The sequence below is a fragment of the Clinocottus analis genome, unplaced genomic scaffold (assembly GCF_023055335.1).
Source record: "Clinocottus analis isolate CAN_PGR_092001 unplaced genomic scaffold, fCliAna1.0.p SCAF_7, whole genome shotgun sequence".
NCBI lineage: Eukaryota > Metazoa > Chordata > Actinopteri > Perciformes > Cottidae > Clinocottus > Clinocottus analis.
Window position 1 is genome coordinate 7,299,532 of NW_027176229.1, and position 21,627 is coordinate 7,321,158.

The window sequence follows — 21,627 nt, forward strand, 5'->3', positions numbered from 1 at the left end:
ACAGACTGATGTGAAGGGCTTGTACAATATGTTTTGACATTGTACCGATTTTAGGATTAGTTTGGATTTGGAGTAATTACATTAATAGTATACCATCAATATATAGCTAATATGCTAAGATAAGTATTTTCACAATATATATATAATCCTATACAGCACATACAAACAAATATTTCCTCTGTTCTTACGGCCATTTATATTATACAAGTAAACAAATAAATGCTGTATTTAATATATTATTCAAAGCAAAATCTGTCAAAACTGCACCAATTTAAAAGCAGACGAAGCTAAACCTTAAACTTCTCAAACTGCAATGATTGAATCGGTCCCATTTCGGTCGGTCTGTTCAGGAGTCAGTCTGCTCACAGCCGTCACCTTGTACTGGCCGCGGGTCAGCACTGGCTGCATTGAGTAGTTTTTGCACACTGAGTTGTGCGATGTTCTGTCAACAAGACGTAGAGTCTGAGCTCTATAACGTGGTCTCACTGCTAATGTCCCGGGGGCGGTGGTGGTCGCTGTCTGAGTCGTAGTCCGACTCCATCTCGATCTTGACCTGGGGCACAGGGCAGGCCATTCCTCGGCCCATGGGCATGGCCGGAGACGACGGGCAGGAGATCTTCAGGTGGAGGGTGATGCTGAGGAAGGGAAGCTCCAGTTACCAAACACACACACACAGACAAAAGCAATGAGGGGCTGAGGGAGGAGAACAGGGGAGGATGGAGGAGCTCAGCCATCATGACTACAGCAGCTCATGTCAGGGATGAGTCACCGATGAGTGAAATGAGCTGCTGTAGTGGTTGTCTGTGCCCACAACGCCTTATGGTTAAGACTGGGACTGGTGACTGAGAAAAGGATTTATACAATCAACATGGAAATGCGCCCTTTTTTAACCTTCACTCCAAGAGACACATTTAAGATTCCAGTGGAGCAAAGATCACGCCACATTTACCAACCTGGAAAAACTCTCATATGAACTTTATGTTTAAGTTCTGATGCAATGCAATGTGACTTGAATAACTGACTACATTTTATTAAATATGCAAATCCTGATTTAGTAAAAAAAAAAAAAAATCCATAATTCACAAAGCGAAACGACAAATTTGACTTTGAGTCTGACATCCAACAAGATGTTGAAGTTTACTCCTCAGCAAATTTATATTCAACCTTTTACACTGCTGAAGTCAGTACATATTTTAACATTATTTGTTCAACAAATGACTGAAAGCAAAACTTTATTTGAAGGCGGTATCTTAAAAAAAAAACAACTGTTTAAAACAGATGACTTTGGTAGATTTGGTGAAAGAAATGCATTCATGGCAGGTACATACGGATCAAAGAGATTCACATGGCAAACGTTTCTCCATCTTAGTCATCACAGTTGACAACATCTTGCGAAACAAATTGAAATGAATCAATAATAAATTAGACAGTCAATTCCTAACCATGCGTCTTTCAAAGCAATGCAGACATGAAGCACATTTTTGAAAATTCTGAATCTCCCACAAAGTAAAAAAACATGATCTCACTTAGTATTGGTGGTTAAATGTTGAGCATATTGAGAAACAGCCTCACCAGCTGTACTTTTAATGCAAACATCTCCATTGAAACTGCTCCAGTTGAGGGTAGTTCAGAGAGCAAAAACCTCTCAGGCTACATTTCACATGCAGGTGTATGCATCACAGACTGATTTACTAAAGTGATTCATCACATGGAGGAAAAAGAAACAACCAAAACAATGATGCTTGTCGCATGTTGATGATCATACATTTGTATACAAACTGGGCTAAAATAATCCTTTCCATGTACTAGATCTAGATATACAACAGGCTTATATACCACACATTATTTGTATTCATCTATTTAAATTCCATATATGTGAATCCAAACAAAAAACCCTGGCCAATGGCTTTGAGACACAGAGCAAACTATGCTGCATGCATTTCAGGTCTTCAGGCCATCACCTCAAAGTCACCGCCTTTCAGAAAACCTCCAAAGTAACAACACACATCAAGGAAGAATTGTAAAATGCTGAGTTGTATAGTGCAGTGCACATACTGCAAGACATTTGGCTTTGCACATGACACAGGAAGAGTAGCAGCAGGAGTATGCAGTAAATAACATCAATGATCTGCATTGCCTTAAAGTGCATGGAGAGGAGACTGATCTCAAACATGACAATGAGGGGAGACTATGATGACATCTGTGTACATTTCTGTTTGCAATTGTAAATGCACATGTCTGAAAACAAAAGTAACCATTTTGTATTCTTAATTGCATCGTATTGTGAGATGCCCTGTAATAAAATAGTTATATTAATAGTAAACATAACTCATTCAGACATTCTGTCTCATTCGAACTCATTCGGACTAATGTTGTTTTTCACGGGAAAAGACACCATTAAATATTGCATTGCAATAATTTGTGAGAAGAAGGACTTTTATGGACTACTGTCATTCTCCAGTGCCTTTCTCTATGTATATATTTGCTGTGATCATTTAACTATGTGAGGCTTTTAATAAGCCATTCAATTCAAATGTGTTGATTTGGGCACCTTGCTGGTATCTAGCCATGCAGAATGTTTTAGTTTTATGTGTCACATAGATTTCTGCTGCCACTTCCTCACAATGTTGGTGAATAGAATTTAGTTTTTGATGCTCACATCATAATAAAAAACCTCCCTGCTCAAACCTATTAAAACTTTGTTTTTAAGGTGTTGTAACTGTTTCAAATCTGCATCACTGCCAAGAGACACAAAATCTCGACAAATAGTCGAGTCAACCGGAAGTTACTGCTACACTCACATATTATACTCGCCTCCCTTCTTGGCGCTCTTGAAATTAATGCTTTGCTTGCTGTGGTATGATTAACCCTCATCTCAACCCCAGCATCCACCTGAAGGCTCTAAAGTCCTCCAGGGGGGGTGAATGTATTACCGCTGGCCTCCTCCTCTCTCTGCCTCGTGCTTTCCTTGTGGCAAGTGATTAAGTCAGAGCCGAGACGCTAAATATCCAGACATATTATACGTTCACTTAGTATTATATTCTACAAAAGATATAACTAAAACTAGCTTTACTATGTATTTTTATTTCTTTTTTAAACTGTGTGAACTGACTTTATAATCTGTGCACATTTACTGTGTATGAAAAACGTTTCCCATGCACGTGTGTGTGTGTGTGTGTGTGTGTGTGTGGGTGTGGGTGTGGGTGTGTGTGTGCCTGTGCGTGTGTTAAAGAGCCCTGTGTGTGGCAGCAGCCTCGCAGTACGCTCCCCACTGAGACTGTGCAACATCAGAATCGACAAGATCTTTGTAGGGGATGTGCAGTTTGAGGACACAGTACCTGCGATCCAAGTCTGAATCTGGGCTAGGTGAGTGGTTAGAGTAGGCGTGGCACTTGTCCTGCAAGCAAACACATAGACACAATAAAGAGCCAAATTGTCAGAAACTTGTGTCATGATCCGTCATTACAGCAGGGGGCAGCAGAAGCTTGAGATCCTCACCTCCTCCTCGCTGTCATCTGGTTTGGGCTTCTTCTTCTCCTTCTCTGTGTCCTTTCCCTTCTTTTTAGCGTCATCCTTCTTCTTCTTCTTCTCTTTCCCAGGAAGGAGGTCGTCTATCCAGGCCAGGTCGTGCTGGGAGAACACCATGTCCAGCATCTTTCTGACGACCATCAGACCCAGAATCTGAAGGGTTTAACACAGAGATACACTGACATTTTAAGATGCTGGTTGGTTCTCCCACTCCGCGGGCTTCTTTTCCTCCACCCACAATTCAACAACACAGGATTTATCAAATGCTGTGTTTGCAAATGTGAGCATTTGATCACATACCATAACAGGGAAGATAATGGCCAAGAAGGTGGATTTCAGGGTCCAGAGTACAGCCAGGCATGCGATCTGGACCAGTGTGAACAGGTGAACCTTCCTCAGAGGAACATGACGGAGGTAAGGGAAGTCGGGCTGGTGCTTAGACGGCATCATGTACAACTTAATCCTGTCCCAGAACTGGAGACAAACATCAGACAAATGGAGCAAATGAAGGAGAAACATGTCTGAAGAGCACAGGTTACTTACATGCAGAGCTTCATGAATGCTTAATCACAACATATTTGTATGTGTCACAGCTCAAACTCAATCTGGAGGAAGGTTACATCGGAGCACCTGCTGCAAGACAAAGATATCCCAATACATAGTTTTTTCAACTACTCTGAATGCATCTGTAAAATAGTTACTTTTGGTCATTATAATAAGACACCTGGCCTTTGAAAGCTTACACCGACACATTCAGTACAGCCAGTCACAGGCACAGTTTATGTATTCAGCCCAGGTTTTGATATCTCTTGTTTATTTATTCCACCTTTGCACATATACATGTAATTGTAACACATATTTTCTACTCCCTTGCGGTTTGCTGTCTCTGCTATGTTAAAAGACACGACGAATCCTGTCAGCCTGCCTGCTTGTTTGTTTGGCAGCTTTAATAAGCCACTTCCAGCCAGCTGTCAGAAATGTAATCAGTAAGATGTCCAGCCACAATAACTCAATTTACTATGATAAACAACATCAACAGCTGGCACACCGTGTACCTGGATTCCACTGAGAGAAGCAACGCCCATGTAGAGGAAGACACCGTACAGCACGGGCATGGGGATGTACTACAAGGAGCAAGAAGGTCAGAAAACATGTTATTACAGACATAATTCAGACGAGTTTCTGGAGTGCTAACATGATTGGAAGTGGTGTGTGTTACATGAGCTCTGAGAGGCAAGAGCTAAGTCTAATTCAATTGCTTTCTCTCCACTTAAAAACAGGTAAAACAATCTCTCTTTTTGTGTGCCAGGATCCCTTTTTAAGGCACTTCTTTTTCTTTCATCTGTGAAAACCGGTGAAAAACACGTTTTGGCAGATGAAAAAATTGTTATCATGAGGATTTCTCTGTAATACTCATTTTGGTCACAGGAGGCTGAAGTGCACCACCCCATGTTCGAAAGAGGACTAAAAGCTTTCATGTTTTCCCTAAAGGCAGATAAGCAACACTTCAAATACATTTACAGACTAAAAAGTTGACAATAATATTACCTAATTTACTGATAGACAATATATATACACATTGCCTTTCAAAAGCATCTGGTTGTTTAAATCACTTTCAGAAGTCAAGTAATCAGTTAAACAAAGTCACATGATCTGTCGCATGTATTGTAATACTAATGTTGGCCACAAGAGGCTGAAGTGAAAATGCCTCTTGTGGCCAAAAGTAGTATTGCAACAACACCACTCTAAAATGATCCAACAATATTCCCATGTGGGAAAAAGTAGTAACGCAGAGAAATTATCCTGGAAAAACGTTCTCTCTTTCCTCTCAGGGCTTCTACAGCATTGAGCCTCAATGTGTTAAATAAAATCAGTCAATTAATACATACAATATATAAATGAATGCATTTAAGAATAAATACATTTTTTTGTTTCATATTATTCATTTTTGTTTCAAGTTTTTCTTATCGTCACTATAGCACTTTTCATACAGAATAATTTCATGTCACATTATATTTCATAATGTTACCTTGGCCTGTTAGCTAGAGCAAACATAACAAAATTAAAGTAATAACAGAGGATGAACCTGACCTCTAGAGGACCTTAAATAGAAAAAAGACCACAAATAAGTTATATTTCTTGGAAAGCATTTGTTAAAAAGTATCCTATATGTAGGTGGTTTAGCCCTAAATAATAAATCTGAACAGACACGTGATTCATGCACCTTACACTTCATACCTTAAGTATTGGAGCGAGGAAGATGGAGACTCCAGTGAGGGCAAACACCAAAATTCCTGTCATTCTTTGTTCTCTGTATATTAGACATTAAGGACACATACACACGAGACTGAAGTTAATTTCACAAGGCTTCTCTCCTTCAAAATGTCGATTTCAAAGGACTTCACAAAGGGTGGCTCTCATACTGTGACATTGCCTCCGGCAGCCTCAAGGGATTAAGTAACAGTTCTCTTTTTATTTCTGTGTTTCTATTTCATTGACAACTAACCTGACCCCAAGGAACTGAGGCTGCTCTCCGGGAGCACTTGACTCACTCTCCATCTTCAGAGAGTCGATGTGAGCAATGGAGATGACGGTGGCAGCGACGTACCAGGGCAAGCCCATGAAGGAGCAGACGGCCATCAGGACGCCCACCCAGAACAGATCCAGGTGGTATCCGCAGCCTTTCTGCCAGGTGAATTACATTTTTTGTTGTTTGAATGTTGCACTGTCTGTGATGTTATTTCTTATAGAAATACATTTTATTGATAAATTGATCAAACAAAGTGCAATAAATCAAAGGTGGAAACATAATAAATATGAAACATATGTATCATCCATGAATATGCCCTACCTTGAGTTTATTCTCCTTGCGGTTAACAATGACGGCACTGATCTGCTGGTCCATGAAGATGAGGATAGTGACGAGCAGCGCAGGGACAAAGCTGGCAAGATAAACCCACCACGGGTTCTTACCGAACGGCATCACCAGCCAGCCACGACCCGGCCGAGTGGGCTGGTGGGAGATGAGAGGGCATTTTATTCTAATAACGGTGCAGCCCATTTGCACATCAGAAGGTACGTGCACATTTTAGACAGAAAACAGTTTATAAAATGGAGTCATTCAACAATTTGGGACAGACATTGCAGAAAGTTAAATAAATAGGGTCTGGTATAGGCAGATTTATTTTGGTTCTCTGGAAGGAGCCTGATAAGATACCGTAAGTGTCTCCTGGCTTAAGCTTCAGATGTAATGATCAGACATAAGAAATGTATACATCCTCTCATCTAATTATCAGCATGAAAGCATATGAGTGTACTATTCCTTAAAGCTTAGATCATCCAGTTTGATTGACTTTTTTGTCAATTGAAATAAATAAACAACAATGATTTGCTTTAGTTTGCGCTGTCGACAACTTTTTCATTTCGAGAGCAAACTTTGTCAACAAACCTAATCTTTTTTTGAAAAAAGTTTGAAAATAGATACCTTAAATTCTGTGGGTACGATTAGCTTTGGAGTTTTGAGTCCCAACAACATATCAAGCCCCACGAATGTCATGATGGACATGAAGATAGAGAAGTCACTGATGAGTTTCCTTAACTGACAACAGAAAAAAACCCAAATTAGAAAAAAAGACACAGAGAGAGACAGACTGCTAGGAAACATATATATATATATATATATATATATATATATATATATATATATATATATATATATTTATTTATTTATTTAAGGAAATACACAGATAGACTCAAGATAGATAGACTGACAGATCAATTTGTTACCTTGGTGGGGAAGTAGCGACTGAACTTGAACTTCTTGAGGGTGACAGTCATGGAATAGGTGCCGAAGAAGAGGATGAAGGACATGAGGGCCAGATCAGGTACGAACTTGCAGGTCTTTCCCACCAGAGAGCCTCCGTACTTAAGACACTCCTTCTTGCTCAGCTGGCTCCAGTCCAAACCTGTCACATTCAACTAGGGTGGTGGTTGGCAGTGGTGGGGAGACAGGAGAGGATGATGAAGAAGAGTGAAGTGTTTCGACACAGGCGTAGAGAAAAATGTAAACACAGAGAGAGTGGTAATTCGATGAAAGAAAGAAACAAAAGAGAGAAAGAGGAGAATAAAGCAACTCATTTGTCAGACAGAGTTGATAATATTTGGTTTGGCTGTAAAAAAAAAAAAAAGAACAGGAGGCTCTTTTCTAACATTGAGGGCTTAAATACAGCCCCACTAGTTCATTATGGGAAAAACTGATGTTTCTGACCCTTTAAACCTTCAGCTTGAAATACAATGCACCAAAATAGCAGCCCTATCTCCTAAAAAGCACAATTGTTCAGTACAAAAACTGCATTGTGAATTGTGTTTTGAGGGAAACCTATTTTGTCGTGGATGCTGTTTATTTTTGATGAATCATAAATGGGTTTTAAATTAGTCAGGACGAGGTCAGGGTGATGGATGTACCACAGAGGGCTGAAACCCACAAGATACTGTTTGAAAGAAGTACTTTTGTTACCGACACGTAACCAAGTACTTTTGTTGCGTTGTATTGTTTTGTTTTGTTTAAATTTAGTTGGCATTTTAAACCAAACCCTGATGTTTTCTTTTTTACTGAACCTAACTAAGTAGTTTTGAAGAGTTTTTTTGTTTTGTTTGTTTACCACGTGTTTAAAACTGTTCCATACAGGAGAAAATATGTTTCCCTCAAAATGTAATTGTATGGGAAGGTATTTTTTGGAGAAGACAGGGTTGTTTATTAAGGCAACAAAATGAAAAGGGAATGAAAACAAGTACTTACCCCAGAGACACTAGAGCTGTTATCTGGTATTGGAACTAAACCATTGAAGATTATTGCAGCCACTGTTTATGAATGGGAAAGAGACGGGCAGAGACAGGGAGATGAGACAGCAAATGAAGAGGGGGCGAAGAGGGAAACAAAACACAATGAGAATCCAGCAGCTGGACATTGCAGAGAGCACTCTGAGGCTCATGCAGACAAACAAAGAGGTACTTACTTCCAAGAGACGGTAGTCAAATTGTTTATGCATGGCGAAAACAAACAAGAGACAAATCAGTTACAGAAATTAATGTTTACTAAAATGACCTCATATCACTACCATTTTCAAAGATTCGACAACATCTGTGAATTAGTACAATGAAGGCATCTCATTTAAATTAGACAACCCCAAGAGAAATAGTTCAAGTTCCAAGTGCAACATATATCTATTTACACGAACACAAATGTTTTTAAAGGACCCTTTCTATTTGGTTATTATAGTTGTGAACATTCCATTTTATATATTTTTAAACTGTTTCTATGAAAGCTCAATCATATACTTGGCATATTTTGTATTGACATTTTGTGTTATGTATTAACCGGAATACAAGCGAATATTGTATACCTGCATAAGCTAATAGCAGCTGATACAGTATATTGTCTGAGCCAACAGTAACCCCAGACACATGCCAACATGTATTCATACTTATACTAGAAAAACAATAAATATATGTTCAACCTGACATTGGTTTCCTAAAATGGCTTTAACATGCTCTGTCCTTACAGAATACAAATAATGAAGGAATCGGTCTACAGAGCCCAAAAAGAGCCACTTGTAGCCGCACTGCCCCCTTGTGGAAAAGCATCTCCCTGAGCCAAGGGGTGAACTCACTCAGGTCTGGAGCCAGGCATTCGCACTTGTAGGTGGTGACGTAGTCAGGCTTAAAGTCGGTGTTGATGGGGTAATATTTAAAGGAGCCCACCATCTTCTTGATGGCATCAGAGATGAAGATAAAGGAGATGAGGCTTGAGAAGCCCTCCTCGGTGAAGCGCGTCATGTATTTAATGATGTAACTGGCATCTGTAGCTACCAGGATGAAACACTGTAGACAGGAGTGCATGCCGATCCACAGACGCAGCTCCATGTAATCTATGCCGTTGCTCCTTTGGGAGTAAGAAGTCAGAGAAGCATGGTGAATGCATTGATGAAGGGAATTCACGGATACAATCAAATCAAACCTATACAATGCTAGAATGTTGCACATATATCATTTATAACATGAACATATGGGACAGGAAGACGGAGAACAGATATTTTACAAATGCAGGGACCTATTCCAGCAATCAATTATTCAGTCACACGGTTAGCAGAGTATGTGCGAGGAAGAGTTTTTTTTTTACATACTTGTTTGGGAGGACAAAACCATTGCCAATACAAATATCTCTAATTGTTTCCTGCAACCGTTAAAGTTTCTTTGATATCAAGCCCTCTCGATAATGTAGCGAGACATTTTTTTGTTCACCTAGCAATACAGACCGTATCCTTTATTGGGTATTAATCCTTTATTCGTCTCACAGTGGGGGGATTGGCAGGATGTGTGTTAAATATGCCTCAAGGGAATAAAATGTAGAAATACTGGCATCTTTGAAAACTGGTACATAATATATCTTGAAGAGGGGTCTTATATTGTAGAGCAGGAGATTCAATTGTGTTTTTTTTATAATGGGATTATCTAATAATCCTCTAAATGACATAAAGAAGGCTATCTACAGTACTTAGTATTTCCACTATGTCTGTCTACTGAAAAATTGTTTGGCTCTTAAGAAGCTCACTTGCTGAATTCAAACAGGAGCTTTTCAAAGATGAGGATGGGTCCAGTAGAGCTGAGTATGATGAGGGGCTGACCGCTGAAGAGACAGAAGATAGAGCCAGCCAGAGCTGTTCCCAGGAAACTCTCCATCACACCCTATTAGAAGGAAAAGAGACAGAGGGTGAGGAGAGTTATTATGCTTTTAGAAGATTGTAGAAAAGTATGAAAGCATTGACATATATTCGCTTAGATGCTGTATGTAGAATAGTCACTCAAGTATTATATCATCCACCCAGTTAATGTTATCAGGTAAAGAAAAAAAGAAGAAAGAGAGAGAGACGCAGAAAGAAAGAAGAAGGTAAGTTGACTGAGATACAGGATAGCTTATGTGGGATGGACACATGAAACGAGAGGAATGACCGGGCTCTCTCTGTACCATATAAACCGGGACAAGAGAAGGCTCCTAGAGACTGGAAAACAGAGCCTTCAGCTTTAGACTGGACGAACCTTCTGCTATCAGGAAACTAAGTTTAAAACAGCGAAAGCTGACTTAGAATATCCTGAGAAATCAGGACTGCTAGCATGGATCTGCTATCAGGTTTGGGGACACTTCAGCTCGAGGACTAAAAAGATTTTTTTTTTTAAAAAAGCAGCAAAAGCTGACCTAGAAAAATCTTGAGAAATTAGGACTGCTTGCATTAACCACTGTAACTTTGTGAGAAAAAAACTGTGGTTTCACAGCCGTATGTGTTGTAAGTGTTTGGGGCCCAAACTAAAGACTTTGGTTCTTTAGAGCAGTGTTTTTCAACCTTTTTCGAGCCGCGGCACCTTTTCTACAAAAAAAATCCTGTGGCACAACAGAACCAAAAAGTTGCAAAAAGTCACATTGTCTTACAGCATACATGGTAGGAAAATATTGTGCCACATACTGGCATGGAAGAGTATTTAATTACTAGCCAGCCACTATATTGCACGCTCAGATGCTCAACAATGGAAAATTACATGTGGCAGCTAAATAATATTTTTTGGGTGGTTGAAAATGCCTGCTTTAGACTAATCTAACCTTCGTCCCCTGTCCATACAAAAGTGTGATACACAGGTGACGACTGACTCTACCAGAGGACCTTAAGATAAGTTCCCTGGGTGACGACTATGTACAGTGTTATTCAAATTGGCGCATACAATTCAATCAAATGTGCAGTAAAATAGTACGGATGTAATGGGTGTCAGGTTTATATTGTGCTGAGAACGCCTGGGCCGTAAAAGACTCTCAGAAAGACAATAATCCTGAAATCCTAACGAATTAACGATGGGGTGAGATAAAAGCCTGAAGGTATTTACCTACACTTTCAAGGGAACACTATTACCTTAAAGCTGGTCGGACTAACAGAGTTACCACCATGTTAGGTGCGAACCTGCCACCCTGGACAGGACCCGTTCACGGTGCCATACACATTGTTGTGGAATTAAACTCCCAGATCAAGGTGGTAGGAAATTAATGTGCTGCTGAAAATAGCTGGGACAGTTGGGACTGATTTAAAAAGACATGTGTTATCTGTGTGTGTGTGTGTGTGTGTGTGTGTGTGTGTGTGTGTGTGTGTGTGTGTGTGTGTGTGTGTGTGTGTGTGTGTGTGTTGCAGGGCGTGAGGTGTCTGTGGCAGGAATAGGAAAAGGGAGACCAGGTTTGAAGCAAGACCACAATGAGCTAAAAATACCTCACAGTGCAGTGAAGTATTTCACTGAACTGAAATACTTGCAGTGGAGCCTGAGACTTATTTATGAAGCCATTTACTCTCTCGCAAAAAGAAGTTAAAAAAAAGAGTCAACAGTATCACTGCTGTGTGATTGAGAAGCTTACATTTAAATAATAATGATGTCTTGTAGTGTTTCTCAACTGTTCAAATATGTAAACACATTCATAAGACTGAAACTGAAGAAGATAGATTTAATTAAGCATAAATACAGGAACAATAAAACAGGAAAATAGTGCCACTTGTATGACAAACTCCAGTGCATAGGTAAATACCATATATATATATATATATATATATATATATACACACACACACACAACAGTGGTTCCAAATGTGGGTTTGTGTACCCTTTGGGGTACGTGAAGGCACTCCAGGGGGTATGTGACATTTAAAATATATATGTAAAAGTAACATCCATTCAAAAATCTAAATCTAAAACCTGATAAATATGACAGACAAATGCAGCTGCTTTTCTATTAAAGGAATAGTTTGACATATTTTAGTAAGATGAGATGTTCAACACCCTCTCATATGTAATAAACAAAAACACAGTGGAGCAGCTAATTAGCTTAGCACAACAACTGGAAGCAGAGGGAAATGGCCAGCCTGGCTCTGTCCAGTGTGAAGAGAAACAGCCTCCCAGCATCTACAAAACTCATAAATTAACAAATTTCATATCATTTGTTTAATAAAGAAAAAAAAAAGTTTAAAAGGGCCAACTCTGAATTTACGGTGAGTTATATGCTGGACTATTTTGAAGCAGTGACTTCCTGAGGTCTTTGCTGGTTGCATGACGATCTCAAATTGACTATAAGACGACAGGAAGTGACTGCTCCCATTCAAGAAAACACACATAACTCATAAAACTGCAACTTGATGTTTTAACACAATTTGCTTTTTCTATGGTTTATCTTGGACAAAGCCATGATTTCTGCAATGGTAAAAAGCTGGAGACACAAAGCCTGCCAGCATGTATAGATCCCTTTGTGTCACTCTCTTTCTGCTTTACCTGGTAGTTGTCGGTAGCATCTCCCAGCAGACCACCGAAGGTGATGGCGTTGGTGATGCAGCCCAAGTAGATGAAGAGCACTGCGGAGATGGACTGAAGGTGGAAACCTTCATAGATATCACTCGGCAGCCATGGCAATTTACGCTTTATGTCCAGGTATAGACCACCACAGAAGCTAATGTACACGGAAAAACACAATGGTTAGGGTGCTTCATAAAAAAGTATCACTGCATTGTAGATCCGCACTGAATCTGTCAGTCCATCACTGCTGAACTGATCCACGATTATTCTTTGTGTCCTCAAACGAAATGCTGAGTATTAAGGAGTCGCTTTTTGTGAGTGGAATTTGTCGGTAAATTTGACACTTTTCCAAATGTTTATGAATTTAAATCCAAATGTAATTTCCATGTGCAAGTTAGGGAAAGCTCAGTTCAAACCTCTCAGCAGCTCACCATGTGGTCTGGACTACCTACCGTCCAGTGAAGGCCAGCTCCTCTCCGAGCTCATGTTGCGGTGGCATCTCCTCGTCCTCAGCCTGGCCTCCTCCTCCTCCAGCTGAACCGTTCACCTGCCCCAGCTCGTTTAAGGAAAACACTGACTTTCTGCAGAAGTTCAACACAGATGGGAGTAAATATGGGAGGGTGTTCGGGGGTATCAATTCATTCATTCAAGTATGTTAATGATGTTATCAGTGCTGTTTTAAAGGCTTTTCACCACTGCAATCTTTGGCTGGTGTTATTGCTAAATCTAAATCTTTAACAAAACAAGTTGATTTAGGTGAAGGTTTGAATGTACACCTGTTGTAGGCATTTAGATCATCATGCAACAGACAAAGAAGCTGAGATTTGAACATGCATTGCGGATGTGGATTAAAAAACTCCAACCTTTTGTCAGCCGTGGGGACTTTCTTCGGCGGCTCAATGCGAATTTTGGGATCCCATTCTCCAGGCGGCAGCACAATCACTTCATCCAAAAACTCATCTATGCCTGCAATGAGGTCCTCACGATCTCTGGCCTTGTAAGCTACATCACTGAAGAGCTGGAAGGTGGAGAGATAAAAGATTTCACTATTTCAATTAGCTTTTATCGTGGTGATAGTGATCAGGACATGTACTGCTCCAATAACTGGGATGTGACTCTTTGGCATCCTCTCTGATGGCCTTTGAAGACTTGACCATGTCGCTATATCAACATGTTGACCTCGGTTGGATAACTCAACTGTTAGTGAGTGATTAATCATGCCCCAGGAACCACTAACCCTACAGTCAGTGTTTGATTGTGTCTGGTGAACGTACACAAAATCTATGAATCTAAAATAAAAGCTTATTATTTATTTAATACACACTATTAACAAGCCATAGGTGACTCATTATTCCAATAATGCGCCGAGCTGATGCCTAAAGATCGGCATCTCTTTCAGATGCAAATTAAATACAATTACACGGCACATACATTTTAGTTTCAACTCTAGCACGATAAATGACATGTTCTCCTCCCACAAGTTTAGTGAACATATCTCATTACACAATGACACTTACGTCATCCACCATTAGGGTTGCTATGGCTCGGCCGATCTCGTTATAGGACTTGGCTTTTCCTTGCGGTCCCAAGAGAATAAACAAGAATCTGTGTAACAATGAGACAAATGTGAGGCATGTCCTGCGGTGGCAGGTGACTCTGAAAAGGCCGTGTGGAATTGAGGAAGCAAAAGGCTGCAGATCAGTTCACCTGGTGGGAACAGGGACCTCGGTGAGACCTCCTAGTGTTGTAGCCTGGGCCAGGCGGACAAAGGCTACAAAGGGTTTGTTCAGAAAATCCACTTCGCCCACCAAGACGTTAGAGGCCTCTGCATCTCTGGGTATTTTCTTCATGAATTTATTTCTTAGCTACAAAAAGTGGAGAGACAAAGAGAGATTATCAGACATCTTTTGTGATTTATGTTGTTTATTGTTCTTCTGTTTTTTTCACTTATATCTCTTACTTTTCCTGAAACAATTAGACTGCAACTTTAGTGAAAATGTTTAAATGTCATTTTCTGAGCCAAATTGGCAATTGTCTGCATTTGCTGCTTTTCTTTTTCATATGAGATAATAAAGTGAATGCACTGATCGTTTTATTTATTTATTTTTTACATTTTATAGAAAACAACACAAGAAAACAATAGGCCAACAAATTCATAGTGAAAATAATTATTAGTTGCAGCCGTAGATTTGCGGCTACAATCACTGGATCTCCCCCACATTGATCATAAAGAGTCATCTTTATCATTTGTCACTAACACTCTCTCTGAACCTGGCAGTGAATCTGTGAGGCTGTCGTTAAATCGACAGAAGTTTGCAAGATAACAACCCTGGATTTTTTGCATGAGCGTTGAGCAGCAGTAATGAGAGAGGCAAAACAAGAGTGAAAGAGGATGGCAAGCTAACCTGACCTGTCTGATTGCATGTCAAAGTGTGGCAGGATATTGGATGGCAGCACAATAACACTCAGTGCTGAAGAGGCTTGCCAATAACACACGGCCCAAATCTGTGATTACATGTGAAGGCTAAGCACACAGACTGGACAACAAAATCCATGTTTTTCCAGATGCCAGTTCAATATTGACACACACACACACACACACACACACACACACACACACACACACACACACACACACACACACACACACACACACACACACATGCAATAACAAGCTAGCACTTGTCCATTGTCATATGTGACCAACGGTAGGCCTGTAAATACAATTTGAACATCCAGCCAGCCACTCATAACTGGGTTACTTGGACTTGGATACCGTAGTTGAACCAACGAATAACATCTTTTCTCATTTATTAGTTTTTTTAACATTAGTCATCAGTGTGAATGACACTTAATCCCGACCTGTCTGTTCCAAAGCTTGGAAGCCTTATCCAGCTGACAACAGCACACCCTTGCATCAGCCCTACAAATGAGTGAGTTATGTGTATGCATGCTTCTTTTATCACAAGCTGTCATCTTCACCAGCAACAGCAATAAAAGATTGACGACACTTATGACTGAGCTGGATCTCGCAGCTCTGGTGAAACATCAATTCAATACAACACTCACGCCTTACTGAGACATGAGATAGGTAATCTCTGAAAAGCCACAAAGTGGAAAATACGTATAGACCACAGAAATAGCTTTGATGCAGATAAATAGACATTTTGCTAATACATTAAAATCAAAACAAGAATTTATCGAAAAAGCCTAAACCCTACAAATATGAAATACACAGCCAAATGATCGTTTATTATCTCAGTCAATATCACTCTCTAATTTGTTAATCCGGTACATAATGTTTAAGATTAAAGTAGTCACCTGGTCTGTGCTCGGTGCGTCTGCAATATCATTCATACTCCTGCTCTGGGCGTGACCTGGAGTTCAAAACAACAACAACAACAACAACAACAACAACAGGTATAACAACTTAATTACATGCAATATGTTATAGATCATTTATGATCCACCATTGGTTGGAACTATTAAATTAGTTACACAATACAGCTATAGCCTTACAATAACAATATATGTACTGACAAAGAAAGAGCAAGGTAAAGCAATAAGACAAAAGATAGAGATTCATTTCGGACTACTTTATTACACGAAATTGTTGATTTCAATTCATGACTGGTTACTCAAAAATAGGTTATTGTACCCCAAAGGTAGTGAGCATTATTTACTTTTTTGAGGATTTTAATAACTCTTAAATTGTATTTAGTAAATACATGTTGGTTCACGTGTCTTGGAATGAGTGTGTGAAGAGGTTGAGCGCAGCAGTCTCATCATGAATTATGGATCAATATGGTCGAGACTGGCCTGTGAGTAAATAAGTAGGTCAATTTGATTTTGGGCAGTGGATACCATTCCTCTCTGACAAGCCGGGGCAAGTCCAGGATTAAAGAAACGAGGTGGCACAGGGGAGACCAAGAACCAGGCAGGAGAGCACCATGGGAAATTGGAAATAAATATAGTGTTTAAATTTGGCTTCAAAAACATTTGCCAGGATTTATAGGCTCTTGCGCATTGCCCTGTGCCCTAATACTTGTGTTCTTGCATAAAGAGTTGAATTGTGCACTAGACCTAGAAATCCCCCGGTACTCAAGCCTGGGGGATCAAGGTGTCGATCATATTTGATTTGCCTCCCTGTACCTCCCCTTTAGACACACCCCTGCTGACAAGATGCTGATTTTCCCCTGATTACAGATAGTCACTATAACTATGTTTGTGAAGTTACTGTGTAGAAGTCTACAGTCTCTGTGTCAAAGCTGCTGGGGGTCAATTTGGTTTGAGAGTTTCGTGATTGTTAAACCTTATAAAAAAATAAAAGATATATCTAACCATACACCACAAACTATGAACTTATAGACTGACACTCACGCAGACGACCATAGTTTGCAGACTGCTGTTTCATCCGTAGGTCCTCTGTGGATCGATTAAAGTTAGCTATTGGCCCTGGACATGTCCCCGGACCACCTCGGGGGCCTACATTACGATCTGGCAAGGGAAGGGAAACAGAAACAGACACATACAGTAACCGAGGGGTGAGGGTGATGCTTTATGATTTGTCTAGCAGTAGGTGTCCTGCCCGGATGAGATGAGGAAATGCTACAGCGGTAATTAACTCATCAAACATTAATACATCCCTTGTGGAGGATATGAGCCTTGTTGACTGCAGGAGTGCATTCATTCATTTAACAAGTGAGTTGAATACATGCATAGTATATTTCTCAGAGGCTGCAAGATTATACAAAGGAACAAAGTGGAGTAATCATTGATAAAGAAAAAAAAAAAAGGACACAAAGTGTTATTTTGTGTGACGTCGTACATGCTCTCCGACATTATATGTAGTATTATAAATCATATAGAGGTCCCATAATGTATTTTTCTGTTAGATAAAGCGAGATAACAATTTCCAATAGCTATAGAACTGGACACTCACTGGAGCTGGACTTGCCAATGTCCGCTAGCGAGCGGTGGATTGGCTTCTTGGTCTGGTGTCGATGTTTCCTCAGAAGGACAAAACTGATTTTCTCTCTTAGTTCAGGAGATATCATGCCTTCCTCTATCTGTCTCTCAATGATGTCATCTGGAAATGGACACATGAGGAAATGTTGCATTGGGATCCAGTGTTTCCAATTACATGCATTCACACATTGTATTACAGTAGTTTTGTGAACACATTATACATTGGAGCCCATGTTCAGAGTATAAACATGTATACAGTCCTGCTGGTCATGTGTAAAGCACATGGCTAGGGTTAGTGCTGCTTAAACTATTAACATTGTTACCAAATGGCATGCAATTTATCTTTAATATATACACAACATATATACAACATCCTGTAGCGGTTGAGTAGCACTAAAGCACTGTTTGGTAATTGGTTTAAAGAGTGACTGTGCTGGTTGATTTTCGGCCTGCCATTGGGTAATGCAGATACACCAGGCTCCATAAGAATAATAGTAATAGTAATAGTTTGTGCATATCAGATGAATGAATTAAGAATCCTCTGTGTATTATCATCCTCATGATTTGCTGAAGAATTTCCCACAAGAAATCGGCATTTCCTAAGAACAGACCATGACAAGATTTCTTCACTAACCCTAATAACAGCTTCATCAAAACCTGAATTTTGCCTACAGAGCCAAAGGTAAGAGCATAAGGTGGTGTCGGTCTAAAAGGTATTTTACCGATCACTTGACCAGGTAACAGTAACGGGAAATTGAGGTATTCGCAACAGCATCGATGTATATGCACATAAAACATGCTATATTGATCTGCAACCAGCGGTTGTTTAATTTAGCTGCAAACTAGAAAACCCTGTAACTGTTGTCATTCTTTCATTTTCTATTGATTAGCTAATTGATTTATTGACCACTGCATACTAATGCATCTATTATGGGGTAGTATAGAGAGTGGGAAAAGCACGAGTTGGCAGATGCGTCACGCGAATATCAACAGGGAAAGTTAATATGTTGTTATGGGAATACTATGCATACAGTAACAAACAATTTACCAGAAACTATGTCGATTCAATTATCAGAATTAGAATGCTACGAGGGTTTCCCTCAAGTTGCTCCTTAGTTTGTTGTGAATACAGTAAAACACAGTTTCATACAGAAAACTGTAACATACTGATGCTTATACCTCTCTGAAGTGGACCCTTTATTGTGATACACTCTAATAATTTTGGGCATGCCATTTTCAAGTAGAAACCAGAGGCCTAGGGCTCAATCTGCAATCACTTCCAGCCTGATCATCCAGAGCAGACAACAGCTCACTATATTGTACTTGTTTTGTTTTGTGGAAGGAGCTGAACTTCTGGTGCACTGAAGCAATTTACCTTAAGACAATCTATAAAACAGCTGACTTCCTGTGCAGATCAGCACTCAACTAGGGAAGAGTTTGCTAACAAGATACTAGCTAACATTATGTTACAAGCTGACACTGTGGAGACACAAAAATGTACCTGGCCAAAAACTATTGCTCAGTAGCTGTGAATGTAATATTAACCGGGACACACAATGAGAAATTCAATAATCAGGAAAGCAAAAATAAATCATCTCACCGATTATCTGCGGTAGTGAGTAGCCTTCAAGGTCTAGCAGCACCGTTCCTGTCTGGAGACACGTCCTGAGCTCAAAAAGACTATGCAGGGACAGTGTGGACACGTGTGGTTTACTCCACCTTTCTCCTCCCTCTTCCACCTTCTCTTCGAACTTAACCCACCTGAAGGCAACAAAGCCACACAGAGAGAAGACACAGGTGAGGAATACACAACTGTCAAGATTGCATTGAGCTCAGCATGGTGCCCATGACTCAGGAGATGTCTGTGGTTTGAGCTTGCAGCTCCCAGGCATGATACCGTATGAATAAGAGAAGAACAGGGTTGCTGCTACTCATGTCAAAGAATCTCTTGTATGACTTTTCCAACATTTTGAACTCCATCTGATTTTGTAACAATAATGTAATTTGTATGTGGGTGGGCGGTGTAGTGGCGAGCACGGACGCCTCACAGCAAGAGGGGCCAGGGTTCAGATACTGGTCTGACAGGTCCTTCTGTGTGGAGTTTGCATGTTGTCAGCGTGGGTTTTCTCCGGCTCCCTCCCACAGTCCAAAGACATGCAGCACAGGTTGATTGGACTCTAAATTGCCCGTAGGTGTGAATGTGAGCGTGAAGGGTTGTCTGTCTCTATGTCTGCCCTGTGACGGACTGGCGACTTGTCCAGGGTGAACCCTGCCTTTGCCCACTGACAGCTGGGATCGGCTCCAGCGCCCCGCGACCATAAAACAGGACAAGCGGTTCGGATAATGAAATGTAATTTGTAACACACATTATTTTTTTTTCGGCTGATGTGGTCTGAGGGTTAATTTTGCATGAATGTAAACCCATAATTCATTGGCTGTGCAATATACATTTCCTAGTGTTACCGGTAGATTGTGCAAAGTAACCTTTTTCTTCGTTGACATTGACTGTAATATCCGTTTTCCAAACTGATAAATATGGCAGCCACTCCTGAAACATCAAATGCCGACCAATATCTGCCTTTCATATTTATAGAGTATATCCTTTTACATCTGCAATCAGCCTTTGTAATATTTTGCCTTGTCAAAGCAGGAAAAGCACAGATAAATGATTGTCAGTAATGAATGCTCCCTTGCATTAAATTGCCTCAGTATTCCACTGTGTCAACACAATACTAGGACTGATCTTATTTTAGTACTTGTCAATAAGCTGTGTACTTAAACGTAGATCAAAAACATGGCAGGTGCTCTTGCATATTGGGAAAATAAATTGAGGCACTCCAAAATCTAAGAACAACAAAGAAGGATATTAAAAGACTTATCCACAGTGACTAAATCATTACATTAATATGGGTTGGGTCACAACTATATAGTGTAAACAGGCTAAAGGAAGCTCACACTTGACCCGGATAATAATATATCAGGTGAAACTAATTAAAAAGAATGAAAACAATGACATCATGAGAACAGAAATTCACAGACACTTATTGTTAACGTATGTTATACATCATAAATGGGAGAGTAGCATCCAGTGCTTTTTCTACATAGTAGCATTGTTTGTTAAGTTGATATACTTTTAGAATATAGAGAGAATATTTAAATATTTAGACAAAAGCAAAGAAACAAAATACGAAATAAAGTGTATTTTGGAGTTTTAGAAGCACGACTGTGTCTGAATCTGATTGTGCATGTGTTTGTGAGTATAATCATCCACCTGGCCGACTCTTTCCACTCCAGCTCGTCTCCTTCTCGCTGTAGAGTGTCCATCTCCGTGAAGAGTGTCGGCGTGCGCGTGTCATCATCTTCACTTAAGATGTAACGTAGACGCTCTGCCGCTGGAGACACTATAGAATGAAAGAAGAGTTGTTGTTTTTCATTTCATGCTATCATTAATAGAGTTTTAACAGGCGTAAGGGCCTAATGATTATAAAATACAACCTATTAAAAAAGATAAGCCCACAGCTTCTCTACGAGACAAACATGATGTCCCTTTTTCTTTGCTGAGAGGTCAAATCAAACTGAACTTTTATTTATGAATGCAAATGGTTTTCTCAAATCTGAATCAATAGACACAGGCTTTCTAACTTAAACATTATTTTCACGTACATCTTGTTTACAACCAGCTGTTGAATGTGATTACATGTATTCCCTCCACGGCACTATAGCAGCAATGATTGCACTACTGAAGCTTAGATCCAGATC

The 21,627-nt window shown here is 39.9% G+C and overlaps 1 protein-coding gene across 1 annotated transcript; it reads right to left on the bottom strand.

Moving 5' to 3' along the window:
- Window positions 1–230: 230 nt before the first annotated feature.
- slc4a5a (solute carrier family 4 member 5a) lies at window positions 231–21,207 on the bottom strand. Its single transcript, XM_068604483.1, has 23 exons — window positions 21,140–21,207; window positions 19,469–19,629; window positions 17,843–17,989; window positions 17,275–17,385; window positions 16,222–16,277; window positions 14,608–14,765; window positions 14,418–14,505; window positions 13,764–13,918; window positions 13,353–13,481; window positions 12,880–13,054; window positions 10,139–10,272; window positions 9,198–9,469; window positions 8,327–8,388; window positions 7,315–7,506; window positions 7,013–7,126; window positions 6,380–6,541; window positions 6,035–6,213; window positions 5,767–5,839; window positions 4,584–4,652; window positions 3,829–4,002; window positions 3,499–3,681; window positions 3,339–3,397; window positions 231–635 (listed from the first exon to the last, which is right to left on the bottom strand). Exons 1-23 carry the CDS (start codon window positions 21,190–21,192, stop codon window positions 470–472), a joined length of 3,072 nt encoding a protein of 1,023 aa, XP_068460584.1. The 5' UTR covers window positions 21,193–21,207; the 3' UTR covers window positions 231–469.
- Between the last annotated feature and the right edge of the window lie 420 nt (window positions 21,208–21,627).